The sequence below is a fragment of the Dermochelys coriacea genome, chromosome 8 (assembly GCF_009764565.3).
Source record: "Dermochelys coriacea isolate rDerCor1 chromosome 8, rDerCor1.pri.v4, whole genome shotgun sequence".
NCBI lineage: Eukaryota > Metazoa > Chordata > Testudines > Dermochelyidae > Dermochelys > Dermochelys coriacea.
This window is the reverse complement of record NC_050075.1, coordinates 308156-324467: the sequence shown is the minus strand read 5'-3', so window position 1 is coordinate 324467 and position 16312 is coordinate 308156. Positions and strand designations below refer to the sequence as shown.

Sequence of the window (16312 nt, the reverse complement as noted above, 5' to 3'; positions counted from 1 at the left end):
CCTATTGGGAAAGAGAATGGTGGGCGGGACGTTTGCTCTTGATATTGGACAGATGGAAGGGGTTCCGCCCACACCTAGCGCTTATTGACTCCGTGAAGCCAATCACCGCCCCCGAGGGCACGTGATTCATGGGGCGCGGTCTGTAATTATTAGCGTAAGGGAGTCCCGCCTATTCGATAGGCAAAGGGATGTGTTACTGCGCACGCGCGAGCCCGAGCCCGAGCCCATGCTGTCCGCGCCCCGCGCGCTGTGTGGCTGGGAGCCGCTGGCCCGCAGGTAGCGGGCGCGTGGGCCCCGCGCGGCCCGGACCCCGCAGGTTACCCGGGGGTGACCTGAGCCCGCGCTCCGCTCGCCCCCTGCGCTGTGTTCCCGCGCGGGGCGCAGCCGCCCCCCTTCGCCGCGCCCCCGGAGCCCGTCGCTCGCTCCGCGGGGAGCTGGGCGGCCCGGGCGGCGGGAACAGTCCCTGGGCCGGGAGAGACTGGCCGCTGTCTGCCCCGGCGCGCCCTCGGGGACTCCTTGGCGGGGCTGCGCTAGGTCAGAGACGGGGTTTCTCCAGCCGCTGACGCGCGGTGACCCGCCGGTGACCACCCCCCGGCTCCCTGGCTGCTGCTCGAAGCGCCTGAGGCTGCCTTTCCCTGGCTGCTCCCGGCGCTGTCCCGGAGTGTGGTGGATGCACTCTGCAAGCCTGGCAGACGCCCCTTACTGCGCTCTGTGGAGCTGGGCCACTGGCACTCCAGCTGGGTCCTGGTTCGTGGCCGGGGATCCGAGGTGCTACTGCAATACCCATAAATAAGGAAAGCATCTGAACCTAGTTGATAGAACTGGCCCTGTTCCCTGTCGGTGGCACTCAAGCTTCATTCAGGGTCCAGAGGTGCAGGAACAGGGCATGCTTGACACCTTGTTTGCGTTATTTCATGTTCTTAATGCTCTTTAGCCTGTCTCTCACTTGGCTGACAAGCCTCTTTAGGCTCCGATATATTAATTTGGAGGCTTTGTCACCCAGAGCCCTTTGACTGCCTTCAAAGGTAGTGACTGCTTCCCCTTGGTTTGGAATCCTTCTTTGAAGCTCAGTTTTTAGCTGATGCAACTTAGGTAAGAGACTTCTATCCCATGCAGGCACTGGCTTCAGAAGTAAGTGTTTTCTGTGAGCCAAGGGGTAGGATGGGTCCCTGAGCTAGCTGCCTTGAAGGGAAGGATTGTGAGCTCTGTCTAGGGTGGAGAATTGATTTTCTTTCATAACTGGCATACAGTTCTCTGTTTCATGACCCTCTTGTTCTCGAATGTGAAGAGCCTGCCTCTGGAACGGCGTCTTTATGTGAGAAAGACAGGTGGGTGGAAACACATGATATGCAGAAACTTTCTGTCTAGATTATAAATAGTTAACAGACCTTTGACTCTGGCCTTAGAGATAAAAAGCATATAATTAATGGGGCAAGGATCTCAAAGAGAAAAGGGAGCTGGTGGTGACAAATGTTTCTATTTAGGATTATTTCTGTGGTTTCAAGGGAGAACATGATGTTTAATGTAGTGAGAGCATGGGAGGAAGAATGAGCAATTTGTGCTGGAACACACCAAGAGTGAGTTGGATGGCCGGGGGCATAAGAACAGCCATACTGGGTCAGACCAAAGGTCCATGTAGCCCAGTATCATGTCTTCCGACAGTGGCCAATGCCAGGTGCCCCAGGGGGAATTAACAGAACAGATAGTCATTAAGTGATCCATCCTGTCACCAATTCCCAGCTTCTGGCAAACAGAGGCTAGGGACAACATCCCTGCCCATCCTGTCTAATACCCATTGATGCACCTATCCTCCAAAAACTTATCTAGTTTTTTTTTGAACCCTGTTATAGTCTTGGGCTTCATAACATCCTCTGGCAAGAAGTTCCACAGGTTGACTTTGTGTTTTGTGAAAAAATATTTCCTTTTGTTTGTTTTTTAAACCTGCTACCTATTAATTTCATTTGGTGACCCCTAGTTCTTATGTTACAACAAGGAGTAAATAACACTTCCTTATTTACTGTCTTCATACCAGTCTTGATTTTATAGACCTCGATCACATCCCTCCTTCGTCATCTCTTTTCCAAGCTGAATAGTCCCAGTTTTATTAATCTCTTGTCATATGGATCATTCCATCCCCCTAATCATTTTTGTTGCCCTTCTCTGTACTTTTCCTAATTCCAATATATCTTTCTGAGATGGGGCGACCACATCTGCACGCAGTATACAAGATGTAGGAGTACCATGGATTTATATAGAGGCAGTATGATCTTTTCTGTCTTACCATCTATTCCTTTCTAATGATTTCCAACATTCTGTTTGCTTTTTTGACTGCCGCTGCACATTGAGTGGATGTTTTCAGAGAACAATCCACTATCACTCCAAGATCTTTCTTGAGTGGTAACAGCCAATTTAGACCACAGCATTTTATATGTATAGTTGGGATTATGTTGTCCAATGTCCATTACTTTGCATTTATCAACACAGAATTTCATCTGCCATTTTGTTGCCCAGTCACCCATTTTTGTGAGTTCCCTTTGTAACTCTTCACTACTATTTACCCCTCTCCATTCTGAAAACTGACCATTTATCCTACCCTTTGTTTCTTATCTCTTAGCCACGTTTCAGGGGTAGCCATGTTAGTCCGTATCAGTTAAAATAACAAGGAGTCCTTGTGGCACCTCAGATATTAACAAATTTATTTGGGCATAATCTTTTGTGGGCTATAATCCACTTCATCAGATGCATGGAGTGGAAAATACAGTAAACATGTATAAATAAATTCAATCAAGGTGGATGTGGCCCATTCCCAGCAGTTGACAAGAAGGTACGAGTATCAACAGAGGGAAAATTATTAATAATACCTTTTTAAATATTGTTTATTGATAATTAATAATTTTCCCTCTGTTGATATTCACCCCTTCTTGTCAACTGTTGGGAATGGGCCACATCCACCGTAGTTGAATTGGCCTCGTTAGCACTGACCCCCCACTTGCTAAGGCAACTTTCATCTTTTCATGCGCTGTATATTTATACCTGCTTACTGTATTTTCCAGTCCATCTTCATCATCCAAAGTTGGCCTACTGGGTGTTTAGCAGGCTTCCTGCTTCTGATGTATTTAAACATTTTTTTGCTATTACTTTTTGAGTCTTCGGCCAGCTGTTGTTCAAATACTTTTTTGGCCTTCCTAATTTATTTTTACACCTCATTTACTAGAGTTTATGGTCCTTTCTATTTTCCTCATTTGGATTTAACTTCCACTTTTTAAAGGATGACTTTTTGCCTCTCACTGCTTCTTTTGCTTTGTTGTTTAGCCACAGTGGCACTTTTTTGGTTCTCTTACTTTGTTTTTTAATTTGGGATACACATTTAAGTTGAGCCTCTATTATGGTGTCTCTAAAAAGTTTCCATGCAGCTGGCAGGGATTTCACTTTTGATGCTGTACCTTTTTAATTTCTGTTTAACTAACCTCCTCATTTTTGTGTAGTCCCCCTTTTTTGAAATTAAATGCTACGGTGTTGGGCTGCTATGGTGTTTTCCCGCCACAGGGATGTTAAATTTAATTATATTATGCTCACTATTACCAAGCAGTCCAGCTATATTCACCTCTTGGACCGGATCCTGTGCTCTACTTAGGAATAAATCAAGAATTGCCTCTCCTTGTGGGTTCCAGGACTAGCTGCTCCAAGAAGCAGTCATTTAAGGTGTCAAGAAACTTTTATCTCTGCATCCCGTCCTGAGGCAACATGTATCCAGTCAATGTGGGTATAGTTGAAATCCCCCATTATTACTGAGGTTTTTATTTTAATAGCCTCTCTAATCTCCCTGAGCATATCACAGTCACTATCACCATCTTGGTCAGGTGGTCAGTAATATATCCCTACTGCTATATGCTTATTATTAGAGCATGGAATTACTACCCATAGAGATTCTATGGTACAGTTTGGTTCATTTAAGATTTTTACTTCATTTGATTCTATGCGTTCTTTCACATATAGTGCCATTCCCTCACCAGCATGACCTGGTTCACTGACTCGGATACCTCTCTTCTCCCAGGCTCCTTCCTGGCCCAGAATTCCCATTGTTGCTCTGTGGAAAGTACATATCCCAGTAGAAATATTGCTGTTGCAGAGAGGAACTCTTGGGTTTAATCTCCCAGTGGCCTTGTAGACACTCAGCAGTCCTGAGAGAGTATGTGAAGCTATGGTAAGATGTGGGGCTATAGATTTAATTTTGTCACATTGCTTAGTTGTCATATATTTTTACTCTGACAGTTAAGATGTCATCCTATTTACTAAGCACTGACACTTCTTTACCTTGTATAAAACATAAAGTCCCCCACACTAAGAAGCTTAGTCTAAAAGATAAACAGAAAATAAGATGGGAAGAAGGTGTTACATCCAAGCATTTTCCAGGGTCACCGTTTTCTCTTTTGTAGATGAGGCTGAAGGGATCCCTGTTGATGGCAATGGGTATTTGGGGATGGGATGAGACCCCTTGACTTGTTCTTATGTCCTTGGCCTGATAGGTGGAGTGTATAGATCAGCCACTGATACTTGCTAAATTATAGAAATCTGCCAGTTAATGAAGATTTAGCTTAATTGGCTGCTGGCTATTTGACTCTTCTAAAGATATATATGTCTGCATTTTTGTGTGTTGTAGATATATATTTGTATCTATTTGACTGTTTTCATTCCCCCTCCTATGTAAACTCTGGGGCAAGGACTGTCTCTCTGTGTCTGTATAACATGCAGCACAATGGAGCTCTGATTCTGAGTAGGGGACTGAGAGTATCACTGCAATACACACAATCTTAGAATATGACTGGCTGCCTTGATCATGCATCCTGGGCTTCCATCAATGGATCCCAGAGCTGGCCTGGAGTAATCCTGTTGCCCTCTCAGGAGAGGGCTGACAGGTCTTAGTGCTTCAGTTCTGAGTTTCAAAGGAATAAACTGTCCCAGAAGCTGAGCTGGATCCTCTGTACCTTTATGATAACTGGGCAATGCAGCTTTAGTTCTGCTTCCCAGGACCAAACAGTTTGGATGCAGTGAGTCACACCTGGCTGTGACACAAGCAAGTTTATTGTGCAACGAACTTTCTTTTCCTTGAGACAGGCCCTTGTCATCAAAGCCCTTCTCCCCTGGAGTTAAGACGATCAGCGTGGGAATTGGCACAAAGCCAGGCCTAGCAAGAGGAGCCAGCTCAGGATTGAGGTGTGTTGGATGCATGCTGACCATGTGGCTTGTCCAGGACTGACTTTTGTGTCTCTAATACTAACTTTTTCTCTTCACCAGATCTGACACTGAGACAGATACCACCATCCTACAGAGGAGACAGAAGCAGATAGACTATGGGAAGAATACTGTTGGCTACCAGCACTTCCGACAACAGGTCCCCAAGTGAGGTGGTCCCTGGCTTTCACCTCCACTTCCCATATAAGCCTGCTGATTCAGACTCCCCCACCAAGTGACGAGATACTTGAAACTGACGTAAAGTGACTTCCTTCCTTTTGATCCTGCCTAAAGGCAACTTCCTGTCCCTGCCTCCTTCCAAAAGTCCCAGAAACTTGGCATATTCAGGAGCCTTTGGAGCGTGCTTCCTACATCCTATTGGGGACCTATTAGTGTTTTCTTCTGCTGGGTTAGGGTGGTCTTGATTCTGGGGTGAGGAATGTTTAACGGAAGCACCTAGTCACTGATAAATGTTATGCTTCATTCCCAGGGCCGCTCGGCAGCCAGGGATTCACCCCCAAACTCCAAATAAGTACAAGAAATATAGCCGCCGCTCCTGGGACATGCAAGTCAAGCTGTGGAGACGGGCATTGCATGCCTGGGATCCGCCCACCCAGCATCCTCTCCTGTGTGGACAAGGACTTCCAAGGAAAGTGTCTTCCAGTTGCTTGTGGCTCCTCTACAGTCTTGCAGGGGAGAAACTCTTCTGGGAGGAGGAAGTGGCAGAAGCCTAGCAACATGAAATGTGGTGGATCCCCCAAATCAATGGGTATCCTTCCCAGCGCTTCCTAGGATCCCTTTGGATATAGTGGCCATTACACTGAGCTGCCCTAGGCAGCAGGTAGCTGGAGTGAACGGTATGTTAACATGCCTGGGAGCCTGTGAAGCTTGGCACTCTATGGCACTGAGAGGTAGGTATCAGGAGCCTTACACCATAGAAGGGAGGGACTGATGCAAGCAGATCCTACCAGGTGCTCAGATGTCCCAGTGGTGAGCATAGTATAAATTCCCCAGTGTTCTGGAAAATGCTTCTCCGTGTTGTATGTGATGTGTGCTTGCATTGCCCTCTTTCCCAGCTGCATGGTGGGCATTGGGGAGAAAAGCACAGAGGACTGGGACTCCAATTACTGGGTTTGATGAGAGAGCAAGGATTAAGTCCAGCATCTCCTGTCTCTTCCACCGGTGCTCCCTGGAGAGGAGTCCTGCATACCCCTCTCAGCCTGGACACAAAGGAATTAAGGACCTGATGAGCTCTCCTAGGTTTGAAGCATGGAGTGGGATGACCAGTGCACCCGGTTACCTGCTGCTCCTTTCCACTGACTGGGTCAGTCTGATTTAAATTGCTATTTGTTTGCAAGGCAGGAGCTGGTGACTCTCTCAGGAATGATGGAGACAAACTCTTTGTGTGGCTTCTCAGAAGACTGGCCTGGTACCATGAGGCCTCTTGAAAATCTTCCAGGAGAATCACTGGGCGGACAGGTATTTGGGCTTTGATTGGGCTTGCTTTCTCCTGTTCCTGCTGGTGACAGGGACTTAGGGCAGCAGTAGGGAATGCTATTTAATGGTTCATTGCGAGCACAGGAGTACGTGGCACAGGGTGATCGCCAGCTTGTCAGGAGGGGGTATTGGTCTGTGTGGTGTAGTCTGGAAGTCTTGTGCCTTCCTCTGGACCCACTCTGATGCAGAAAGTATTGTTGGTCATTGCCCTGGGGAAGGGGAGAATAGGGGGGAAAGGATCCTCAGGGCTCAGCGTCCTCTCCAGGGGGACATTGTCATGCTTCGGATTGCGGACGTGTGCATCTCACGTCAGGTTCATTTTCTTTCTTTCCTATTTCTTTGTCTTCTGCCATGTTTTCGCAGTTGGCTGGCTTGTCGTTTCCTGGCTGCTCCTCTCCATGGCTGCCCCAGAGCCACTCCAACTTGCTGCCCTTCCTAGGAAATGTGCACACCTGCCCATACTGCTCCTGGATGGAGCTATGAGGAGAGTCCAGAGCATTTGTTGCCTCAGAAATGACAGTATTTGGGGTGTGGGAAGAGCTCAGGTATCAAGTTACATACAAGCCCAGCTGCAAGGATCTCCGAGCTCATGGAGGACATTAAATTATCCTGAAGCTTGCCCCTGGGACAGAAAGGGGGCTTGGTGTTAGTGTTTAAGCTTGGAGCTGAGCATCGGACCCCTTACACAATGCACAAACAGAGAGGTAGCTGCTGGGTTTGTATCTTCTCCCACAGCCCAACCTCCAATGTTGTAGAGAAAGCTCTCTGTCATCTCAGTACCTGTAACCCCAGGCATTGCAGTGAATGTCAGCATGCATAGGACCAATTCTTTCTGCTTCCCTTCAGGAATCTGTTTGGTCTCTTGTGTTCAAGGGAAAGCTATATAGAAGGGGTTAGAAAAATGGAAACTGAGGTCAATAAAATTTCCCCAAAGACTCTATAACGGCTGCTGGCTGGGTTCTTTTTCTGTCTGTAGGTCTCTCGGGCTCTTCTCACCACAGCCAGGTTGAGGGAGGCTTTGGTAATTCATGAAGACTCAAATAATGGGGAGTTGTGACCCTTTCCGCAGTGTGAGTACTCCACAAACTAAGTAAGGATGCCCTTCTGTGCATTGAGTAGCAAGGAGGGGAAATTCTTGGCAGCAGTTTCAGGCCCAGCCCAGAGGAGAAGTTATGGGGGAGGGGAGAAAACAAAAGGCACAAGGACACCACGAGTCTTAAGGGAGGAAATTTGCCTTGCCAAAAGGTTAATGTCTCCTTAGGGGTTGCTGCTGCCCTTCTTGCCATTGGTTGGAGGTAAAGATGATTAAATATTTACCATGAACAGGATCCTGGAGATCTGCACCATCCACCCCCTCCACAATTGAATATGATGAGCCAGTCAGGAGGCTCTGGCCAGGCCATGCTCTAGTAACCACCTAGCACTTTCCTTCAGTGGTCAGAAAGGGCTCCGAGGCTTGGAAATCCAGGGCAGATGGAATCTGGGCAAAGAGAGAACTTCATTCCTTTCTTGGGGTCCTGCTGTAAAGTCACATGCCCTGCCAGTGACCCCACCATGGGAACAGGTGATGTTTCCCATGCATCCTGCCCTTACAACAGGTTCCTTTGGGGGCTAAGTACCCCCCTTCCAGGTGCTGGCTACAGTGTGTTAAGGGGCCTCTCCTGCTGCCTCTCTCCCACCACAAGTTGGATGGGGGCAGTTGGCGGTGCTGCTGAAAGGAGACTCTGCCCCGCTTGTGGTGTTGTTCCCTCTTCCCTGTGGCGGGGGGGGGAGGCTGGTTTTGTGTGAGGTTATGGGGGGGGACTTAGAGGCCAGGCTGGGGGGAGGGGGAGGGATTGAAGGGGGTTGGTGGGGGGGCCGCTCAGACACCCCCCCCCTTGACTACAATTCCGTTTCGTCCTTTGCTGCATGGTACAGTCCGAAGGGGGAGGCGCCGGGGCTGAGCCGGGTGCAGGGGGAGCCCTGAGGTGGGGCTGCACCAGACCCCGGTTGGTGACTCCGGCTTGGACACAGCGGGCGCGTGATGGGTGGCCCCGGCGCTGGCTCAGAGCGGAGCTGCCCGGCGTGGTGGGTCCCGCCTGGCCCTTTTGGTCTATGGCGTGGGGCAGCCTGTCTGGTCTCACAGCTCAGAAACAACTGGGGGTGGTGGGGTGCCTTGATTGCCAGGGCCCCTGCCTCCTCTGGGGCCCCAGCTGCACCTCCCCCGCCCCCTCTGCTGGCAGCCCCCTGTCTCCTCCTTCTCCTAAGCTAGCAGCCCCCATGCCCCCTCGACCCTCCCCAGCTAGCGGCCTCCTGCCACTTTCAGACACAAGTATCGGAGCCTGCGCTGGGGCAGCAAGGGAAGGCTGGGCCAATGTCCCCCTCGTGCTGCTCTGGGTCAGTGCTGGGGGCAAGGGGGCCTGAGGCTGCTGGCACCTTCTGTGCTGGTCTAGTATTGCCATTGTGGGGGAATGACTGGGCTGGATGGGCTCTGACGTTGGGGGACCTTGCTCTGCTTCAGTGTCTGTTTGATTTTCTCAGGCCCTGCGGGGAGACCTCCCTTCATCCCCAGGATGCCTGGCACTGTAGCCTGTGAGCCTCTGTCCCTCTTTCTGCTCATGTGACCGGCTGTGGGATCATTTGGCACTTGGTATGTTCGGAGAAACTCAGGGGTGAGCACATCGTTTCCCTGGGTTGAGGTTTGACTGGGCCCAGTAGTGTCCTGGATGAAGGGGGGTGAGTTGACTTGACAGGGTTTGGGCTGAGAATGGAAGATGCCTGCTCCCGGGACAGCTGATGCAGGTGGCAAAGGGATCAGAGCAGTTGGCTCCTTTTACTAGGAAGCAGCATAAAGGCCTATAGGGTTAGGTTGGCTGTTTAGTTTTGCTTTCAGCTTTGGAGATTTCTCTGCTCACAGCCTTGGTGTGTGTTTCCTAATGTAGCTTGCGATAGATTAGGGAGATCAATTCCCTCTTGCTGCTGGATGTTGTGTGTCGGAAAACCCTCTGGAAGCTAGGTGCTGTTGGCTTCCTCCTCTGACACGCAGAGACACACCTTAAACCAAGTCAGCCTGCTCTGTGGTGGTGGTCACTAACTGAAGTTGCAAGGGATGCTGCTTCTGGCTTCTGGTAGTAAGTGAGGAGCTGCTGCCTGTTGATGGCTTTGCCCCATGTGGATCCTGGAGTTTGCACCCTGATGAGATTAAATTGTATAAATCACTGGTTCTCAACTAGGGGTCCTGGGGGGCCGTGAGCAGGTTTCAGGGTGTCCACCAAGCATGGCTGGCATCAGACTTCCTAGGGTCCAGGGCAGAAAGCCAAAGCCCCGCTGCATGGGATTGCAGCCAGGGCCCCCAAGCCTAACCACCACGGGCTGAAGTTGAAGCCTGAACAACTTAGCTTTGTGGTGCCCCCGTGGCATGAGACCCAAGGCAATCACCCTAATGGCAGCCTTGACTGCTTCTTTGAGTGCTGTCCCTGTGGGTGCTCCACTCCAGGTGATGGTATGTCCTGGCACCCAGAGGGGCACATCTCGAAGAACCTCAGTCACTGCAAGGTGCGTAACTTTCTCTTTTATATGCAGAAAACAGTTGTTATGGCACAGGTGGGCTGTGAAGTTTTGTAGCATGTTGGGAGGTGGGGGCCTCGGAAAGAGAGGCTGAGAACCCCTTGTATAAATAACGCTTTACTCTCTTTAATGGCACCCGCCAGAGGAGCTTAATGTGCTTTACTAGTGTTAGTGGATTAAGTTTCCCTTAGGCATGTTTTGGGCAGTCTAGGGCAGAAAGAGCTGACATGCCTTGCCCAAGATAATACAGGGAGCCTGTGGCAGAACGGGGACTAGACCTCAGAAGCCCTATGCTGAGCTACAGCCACAGCACTGTGCAACCTGTCCATTAGTTATTTTCACTACTGAAAGGGCAGAATGTTTATTGGGTCCCAATAAGATTGCTAATTCCATCCGCTGCCCTAAGCTCGGGGTGGGGAGTTTGTTTACCAAAGTTGCTTCAGGGTTGGGAAAAGGAGATGATATTCCACCTGCTAAGGAGGGAGAATGGTTCATTTGGTTGGTGCAGAAACCAGAAGCTCGACGTGCAACTTGATTGATCCTGGGATTACGGGAGGAAGATGAGGGCTAGCTATAGAGGCTGGGCTCATTAAGTGTGCCTGGAATGTGAAGGCTGAAGGAAAGAAGCCTTCATTGGATAGGGTGATGGAAGCAGCTAGAGCTCAGTGAGGTAAGCAAAAATCTTTGTCTGAGCCCCCCAAAAGTGATGAAACAGATCCTTATGGGATGGTGATGAGCTAGTGTATTCTGGGCCTGGGAAGGCTATGATTCTGGGTGAGGTGATTTTGTGGCTCAAATAAGAATCAGTAGCTTGTTTCAGGCTGTCTGGGGCTATTTCATTCAAGGAGACTTGGAGCACCAGTATTTTCTCTCTCGGCTCTAGCAAGCCTGGGGTGCACAAGCAGGTTCTCTGACCTTGGGGCTGTGCCTGATGTTGCTAATGTGTCTGTTTGTGTTATAGTGTTGGTGGGGATGGAGTGAGAGGTGTCTAGCCAGGGATGGAGATGGTAGTTCAGTAGGTACGGTAGCAGCATGATCGCCCTTGAACAAGACTGGACTTGCTGAAGGAGGAGGAAAGGTAGCAGGAGGTAGGAGCTGGGGGCTCTAAGGTTGTGTTGGTGCCAGGCCTCCAGGAGTCATGATTGCAGAGCGACCGCAGAAACAGAGTCTGGAAGAGCTGAAATGCACATCCTTCAAGTCAGCCTGGTAAGATGTTTCTCTGCCTCAACCTTGCAGGTTTAGTCCATGTTGGAAATATCAAGATTATTTTTAGTTGTGGGGAGGTGGGGTCCACATTCTGCATTTGTACTGAACCAAGGTCCCAGTGTGGTGTCAGTGGGTGCTGTGCTGCAAGATTTGCCAGCTTTCAGGCTAGCTATAAAGTTGGAGCCTGTGTGACCTGTGGTCAATAAACAGCCCCAAGCATTTGTGGGCTTAACCAGTGGCCCTAGTTCAGGTAATCGCATTCTGCCCTCTAAATTCTCCATGCAGTTTTGGTATGATGCAGCATTCCAATTCGCTCCAGCCCTAAACTCTTGTGCAGCGCTGTTTGTGCTCTTATTGAGACTATTGTCCCTGCCATGGAAGTGTCCTCTTATCTGCTGTGTAGGCAGCAAGCTTTGGGAGGTGTTCATCTTTTTCTCTTTTGTAGAGGTCTTTGGGATCCCTTAGGATGAAAGGCAAGTTGTTATGAGGAGAAAGTATCTTCCTCTGTATTAGCAGGAATGTTGTAAGCAAGACACGAAGTAATTCTTCTACTCTACTCCGCACTGTTAAGGCCTCAGCTGGAGTATTGTGTCCTGTTCTGAGCACCACATTTCAGGAAAGATGTGGACAAATTGGAGAAAGTCCAGAGAAGAGCAATAAAAAATGATCAAACATGACCTATGAGAGAAGATTGAAAAAAAAAAAATTGGGTTTGTTTAGTCTGGAGAAGTGATGACTGAGGGAAGACCTGATCACCCTCTTCTTTTAACACCCTTTTTACATACTTGAAGATTATGTCCTGTTCTCAGTAGTTAAGGAGAACAATTTAAGAGGCAATGGGCTTAAATTGCAGTAAGAGGTTTAGGTTAGACATTAGGAAAAACTTCCTAGCTGTTAGAGTGAATAGCACTGGAACAAATTACCTAGGGAGGTTGTGGAATCTCTGTAATTGGAGTCTTTTAAGAACAGGTTAGACAAACATCTGTCAGGAATGGTCTAGATCAGTGGGTCCCAAACTTTAACAACCTGTGAACCCCTTTCACTGAAATGTCAAGTCTCACGAATCTCCTCCTAAAAATGAATATTTCCAGGGATTTCCTCCTTTACCTGAGTATAAATTATAAAAGCAGTGATCTTGGAAATTTCTTTTTATGACATGCCTATTACATGCTGCTATTATTTATCATTACAGTATTTTTATTACATTATGAAACGGCAACACTCTTCCAAGATCTTTCGTAGCTTGTATCACTTAGAATAAGCCCGTTTATAAGACAAGGCTCCTACTTTTCATCAAGGAGTATCAGATGTGAAACAGCATGAAGGGATTTAAGAAGTCCCTCCTATAGAAGCATTCAGGTCTTGAGCAGTCCAGGCAAACAGCGCATGTTACAACAAAGCTTAAACTTGTTCTTCATAATAATTTTAAAAACAATACTAGCTGCCTAGTTAATTTTAAAAACAGCAAAAAATATCCATCTCCCTTTCTATTTCTTATAAAGAGTCTTGAAGTTTAAATCTCCTCAGTGTGATAGATATGCTTGCTTTGATCTGCTTAGCTCTTGGAAGTCCAGGGCCTCCGGGCTGCTGGCCCCATGCTGCCTGGCGTCCCTAGGGACAGCTGTGTCCACCATTAGCAAATTTTTCCCCAAGAATCCCCTGTAACATTTTGAAAAACCCCAGGGGTTCACAAACCCCAGTTTGGGAACCACTGGTCTAGATCTGGACTGGCCCCAGGGGTCCTTGCAATCTCCCTGACACAGTTTAGGAAGGCAGCAAACTAATCCATGGTATCAAAAAGGTTCAGAAACACTGGTCTAGATAATGCTTAAGGACTGAATCAGATGGCTCGTCGAGGTCCCTTCCAGACCTACATTTCTATGATTTTCCATAGTTCAGCATGATACTAACTTTTTTGTAATAAGCCTGATTTTTGTCTCCTCTTCCAACCCCCAAAATATTAACCCAAACAAATTCATTATGCCTGAAATCTCACCTGTGGTCTTATGCTCAGAGAAAACTTTTTTGTTTGGGGATGGGGAGGAATCTCTGCTACTTAACCCCGCAGTCGGTCCTTTGGGGTCATTGCCTCTGTGCGTAACTCTGGTGCCTGCTTTGGATCTCTGCTCCTGAAGAGTGAGGGGGATGTGGGCACGGGAGAAGAGAGGCAGAAGCACTGGAGTAGCTGCTTGAGCACTGGAGTAATGCATGAGTTGCTTGAGCATTGCAATAGCAGCATGTTGAAACTTACAAGTTGCTATTTGAGAGAGGCAAGGGTAAGTAAGGGAATACTTTTTTATTGGACCAACTTCTGTTGGTGGAAGGTACAAGCTTTCAAGCTACACGGAGCTCTTCTTCCTGTCTGGGAAAAGAAGCAGAAGTTGTTGTTTGGAATTTCACTCTGCTTGGGTAGTTAACTTGAAAATGTATTTGGGACTAAGGAGGGCTTGAAGTTCTTGACCCCTCTCTTCAAGGCTGGTGCAACCACTAGGCGAACTAGGCAGTTGCCTAGGGCGCCAAATGGTTGGGGGTGGCTGTGAAGCGGAGGTAAGCTGGGGCGCAGGGAGGGCTGCCTGCAGCAAGTAACGGGGGGCAGTGCACAGGGGAACTGCTCCCTGCCCCAGCTCATCTCTGCTCCACTCCTCCCCTGAGCACCACCCCGCTCTGCTTCTCTCTCTCCCAGGCTTGTGCGACCAAACAGCTGATTGGCACTGCAAGCCTGGGAGACGGGAGAAGCGGCGGCATGGTTGGGGAGGAGGCAGAGCAGAGGTGAGCTGGGGCTCCCCGGGCTGAGGGGAGGGGGTGGCGCAAGGTGGAAGTTTCGCCTAGGCGCAAAACCTCCTTGCACTGGCCCTGCCTCTCTTGCATCAGCAAATCAGTTTTGCTCCCAGACCTTACCTTGCTGCAGGCTCCAGAGTAATTTTCCAAAGGGAAATTGTGTGGTAGTTCCTCCCTGTTTGTCCAGTCCTGAACCTGAGATTTTCACTGGCAAATCTTCTCTCTCCCCAGACCCTGTCCCTGTTCCTCCTCCCTCTGAGCTCCCGTGTTTTGCACCCTGCTGTGTTGAACCAGCACTGAAATAGCCATTGCCAAAGTGAAATAAATCACTGATTTTATTAATGATTTAAGTCAGTAAGCAGGAAACTTTAAATAATTGATTTTAATCTTGTTTTGCATTTGTACTTTTAATTATTTTTCTAAAGAGCGGTTCATTCACTTTAGTTGATATGTAGAATTGCAACTCAATATAAACTTCTTGCTAAATTTGATACTTTCTGCCTACCAGGAGGATACACTATATCTATACACGTTTATTTAAGCAATTATATAGATCAACATACATTCATTTGGATTCTTAATTTTTACATTTTTTATTGTTACAGTTGTTTTCAAACTTATTTGATCAGCGCCCCCTTTTTGTGTCTGTAGTATGTTACGCTCCCCCACCACACAAGTCATATACAGATTAAAAAAAAAAATCAACATGCAATTCTCACTAAATATTAAAAACATTAAGGCATTGATTCAAACAGGCTTTTTTTGTTTTTCACTTGTTTTTTTTTCTTGTTGCATGAATGAGCCAACAATCCATAGTAATAAGAGCAAAAGGAAAACTGCGATTGTAGTAGATGCTTACAATTTAATGTGCACACTGTGTTGTAGCAAACAGATTAACATACAGATTAGCAACTACTTTGTATGTTATGCAAATTTAACAGAAATCAGTCAAAATGCACAGCACCTTCTGAAGACCTGATATGTCTGGGGCAGCAGTTCTCAAACTTCATTTCACCATGACCCCCTTCTGATAACAAAAATTGCTACATGACCCCACAAGGGGGGGACCGAAGGCTGAGCCCGCCTGAGCCCTGCCACCCAGGCTCGGGGGGAAGGATGAAGTCCAAGGGCTTCTGCCCTGGGTGGGGGGCATATAACCTCAGCCCTGGGCAGTGGGGCTTGGGTTTGGGCTTCAGCCCTGGGTGGTAGAGCTTGGTCTTCAGACTTGCTGCTGCCCAGGGCCAACACCAGCCTTGGCAGGGCTCGGGCCCCATTTTGGGGTCTCAACCCACAGTTTGAGAACCCCTGATCTGGAGGAATCAACTTTACTAGTTATTCATTGGTGTGGGTAAAATGTGTGCAGTATTTTATTCCTAAAGCTTCTCTCGCCTCCCCCCAGAATACATTGTGTCCCCCAGTTTGAGGGGGTTAAAAAATGGCGAGTGACACAATTCTTATTTACTAGATGATGACTTTCTACTTGTGATCTGTGTCAAACTACATTGGGATGGAAACTGGAATTCAATTAAAAATTCTCAAAACAGCATTTTAAAATGGCTTTTATTTGCTAAATAAAACCATCTTAAATGTGCTGGAGACAAAGTAAGTTTATCAAAACATGTTACATCAGTATGGTTTAAATATATTAAACAAAGGAAGTATTAACTGTACTTAGTGAGCTGATTGTTTCTAGTCACCACAGACCAGATTCTCAAAAGTATTTAGGTGCCTGAAGGTGCAGAAAAGTGCATAGTGGGATTAGGTGCCTAACTCCATTGAAATCCATAGGAATTAGTTGCCCAACCAGCTTAGGCACCCAAAAGTACCTGTCTACATCTTTAGGTGCCTCAATACCTCTGACAATCTGGCCCCATATCCTTCAACTTCTTAAAATTAGTAGGTTTCAGAGTAGCAGCCATGTTAGTCTGTATTCGCAAAAGGAAAAGGAGTACTTGTGGCACCTTAGAGACTAACAAATTTATTTGAGCATAAGCTTTCATGAGCTACAGCTCATTCGTCCTGCTTTTTCAACTTCTATTTGGTTTCTCAACTT

General features: G+C 47.8%; 1 protein-coding gene across 4 annotated transcripts; it reads left to right on the top strand.

Annotated features, from left to right (window-relative positions):
• Window positions 1-113: 113 nt before the first annotated feature.
• LOC119860333 (oocyte-specific histone RNA stem-loop-binding protein 2-like) lies at window positions 114-7669 on the top strand. Of its 4 annotated transcripts, none has more exons than XM_043520397.1 (7): window positions 114-142; window positions 1251-1328; window positions 5116-5214; window positions 5296-5400; window positions 5723-5881; window positions 6591-6711; window positions 7093-7669. In XM_043520397.1, the coding sequence occupies exons 1-7, from the start codon at window positions 129-131 to the stop codon at window positions 7210-7212; spliced, it is 696 nt and encodes a 231-aa protein (XP_043376332.1). In that variant the 5' UTR covers window positions 114-128; the 3' UTR covers window positions 7213-7669. The 4 variants fall into 4 exon arrangements, with proteins under 4 accessions (XP_043376332.1, XP_038269851.1, XP_038269850.1 ...); XM_038413923.2 differs by lacking the exon at window positions 114-142 and adding an exon at window positions 173-276 and having other exon boundaries at window positions 1289-1328; XM_038413922.2 differs by lacking the exon at window positions 114-142 and adding an exon at window positions 182-276.
• The last annotated feature ends 8643 nt before the right edge of the window (window positions 7670-16312 follow it).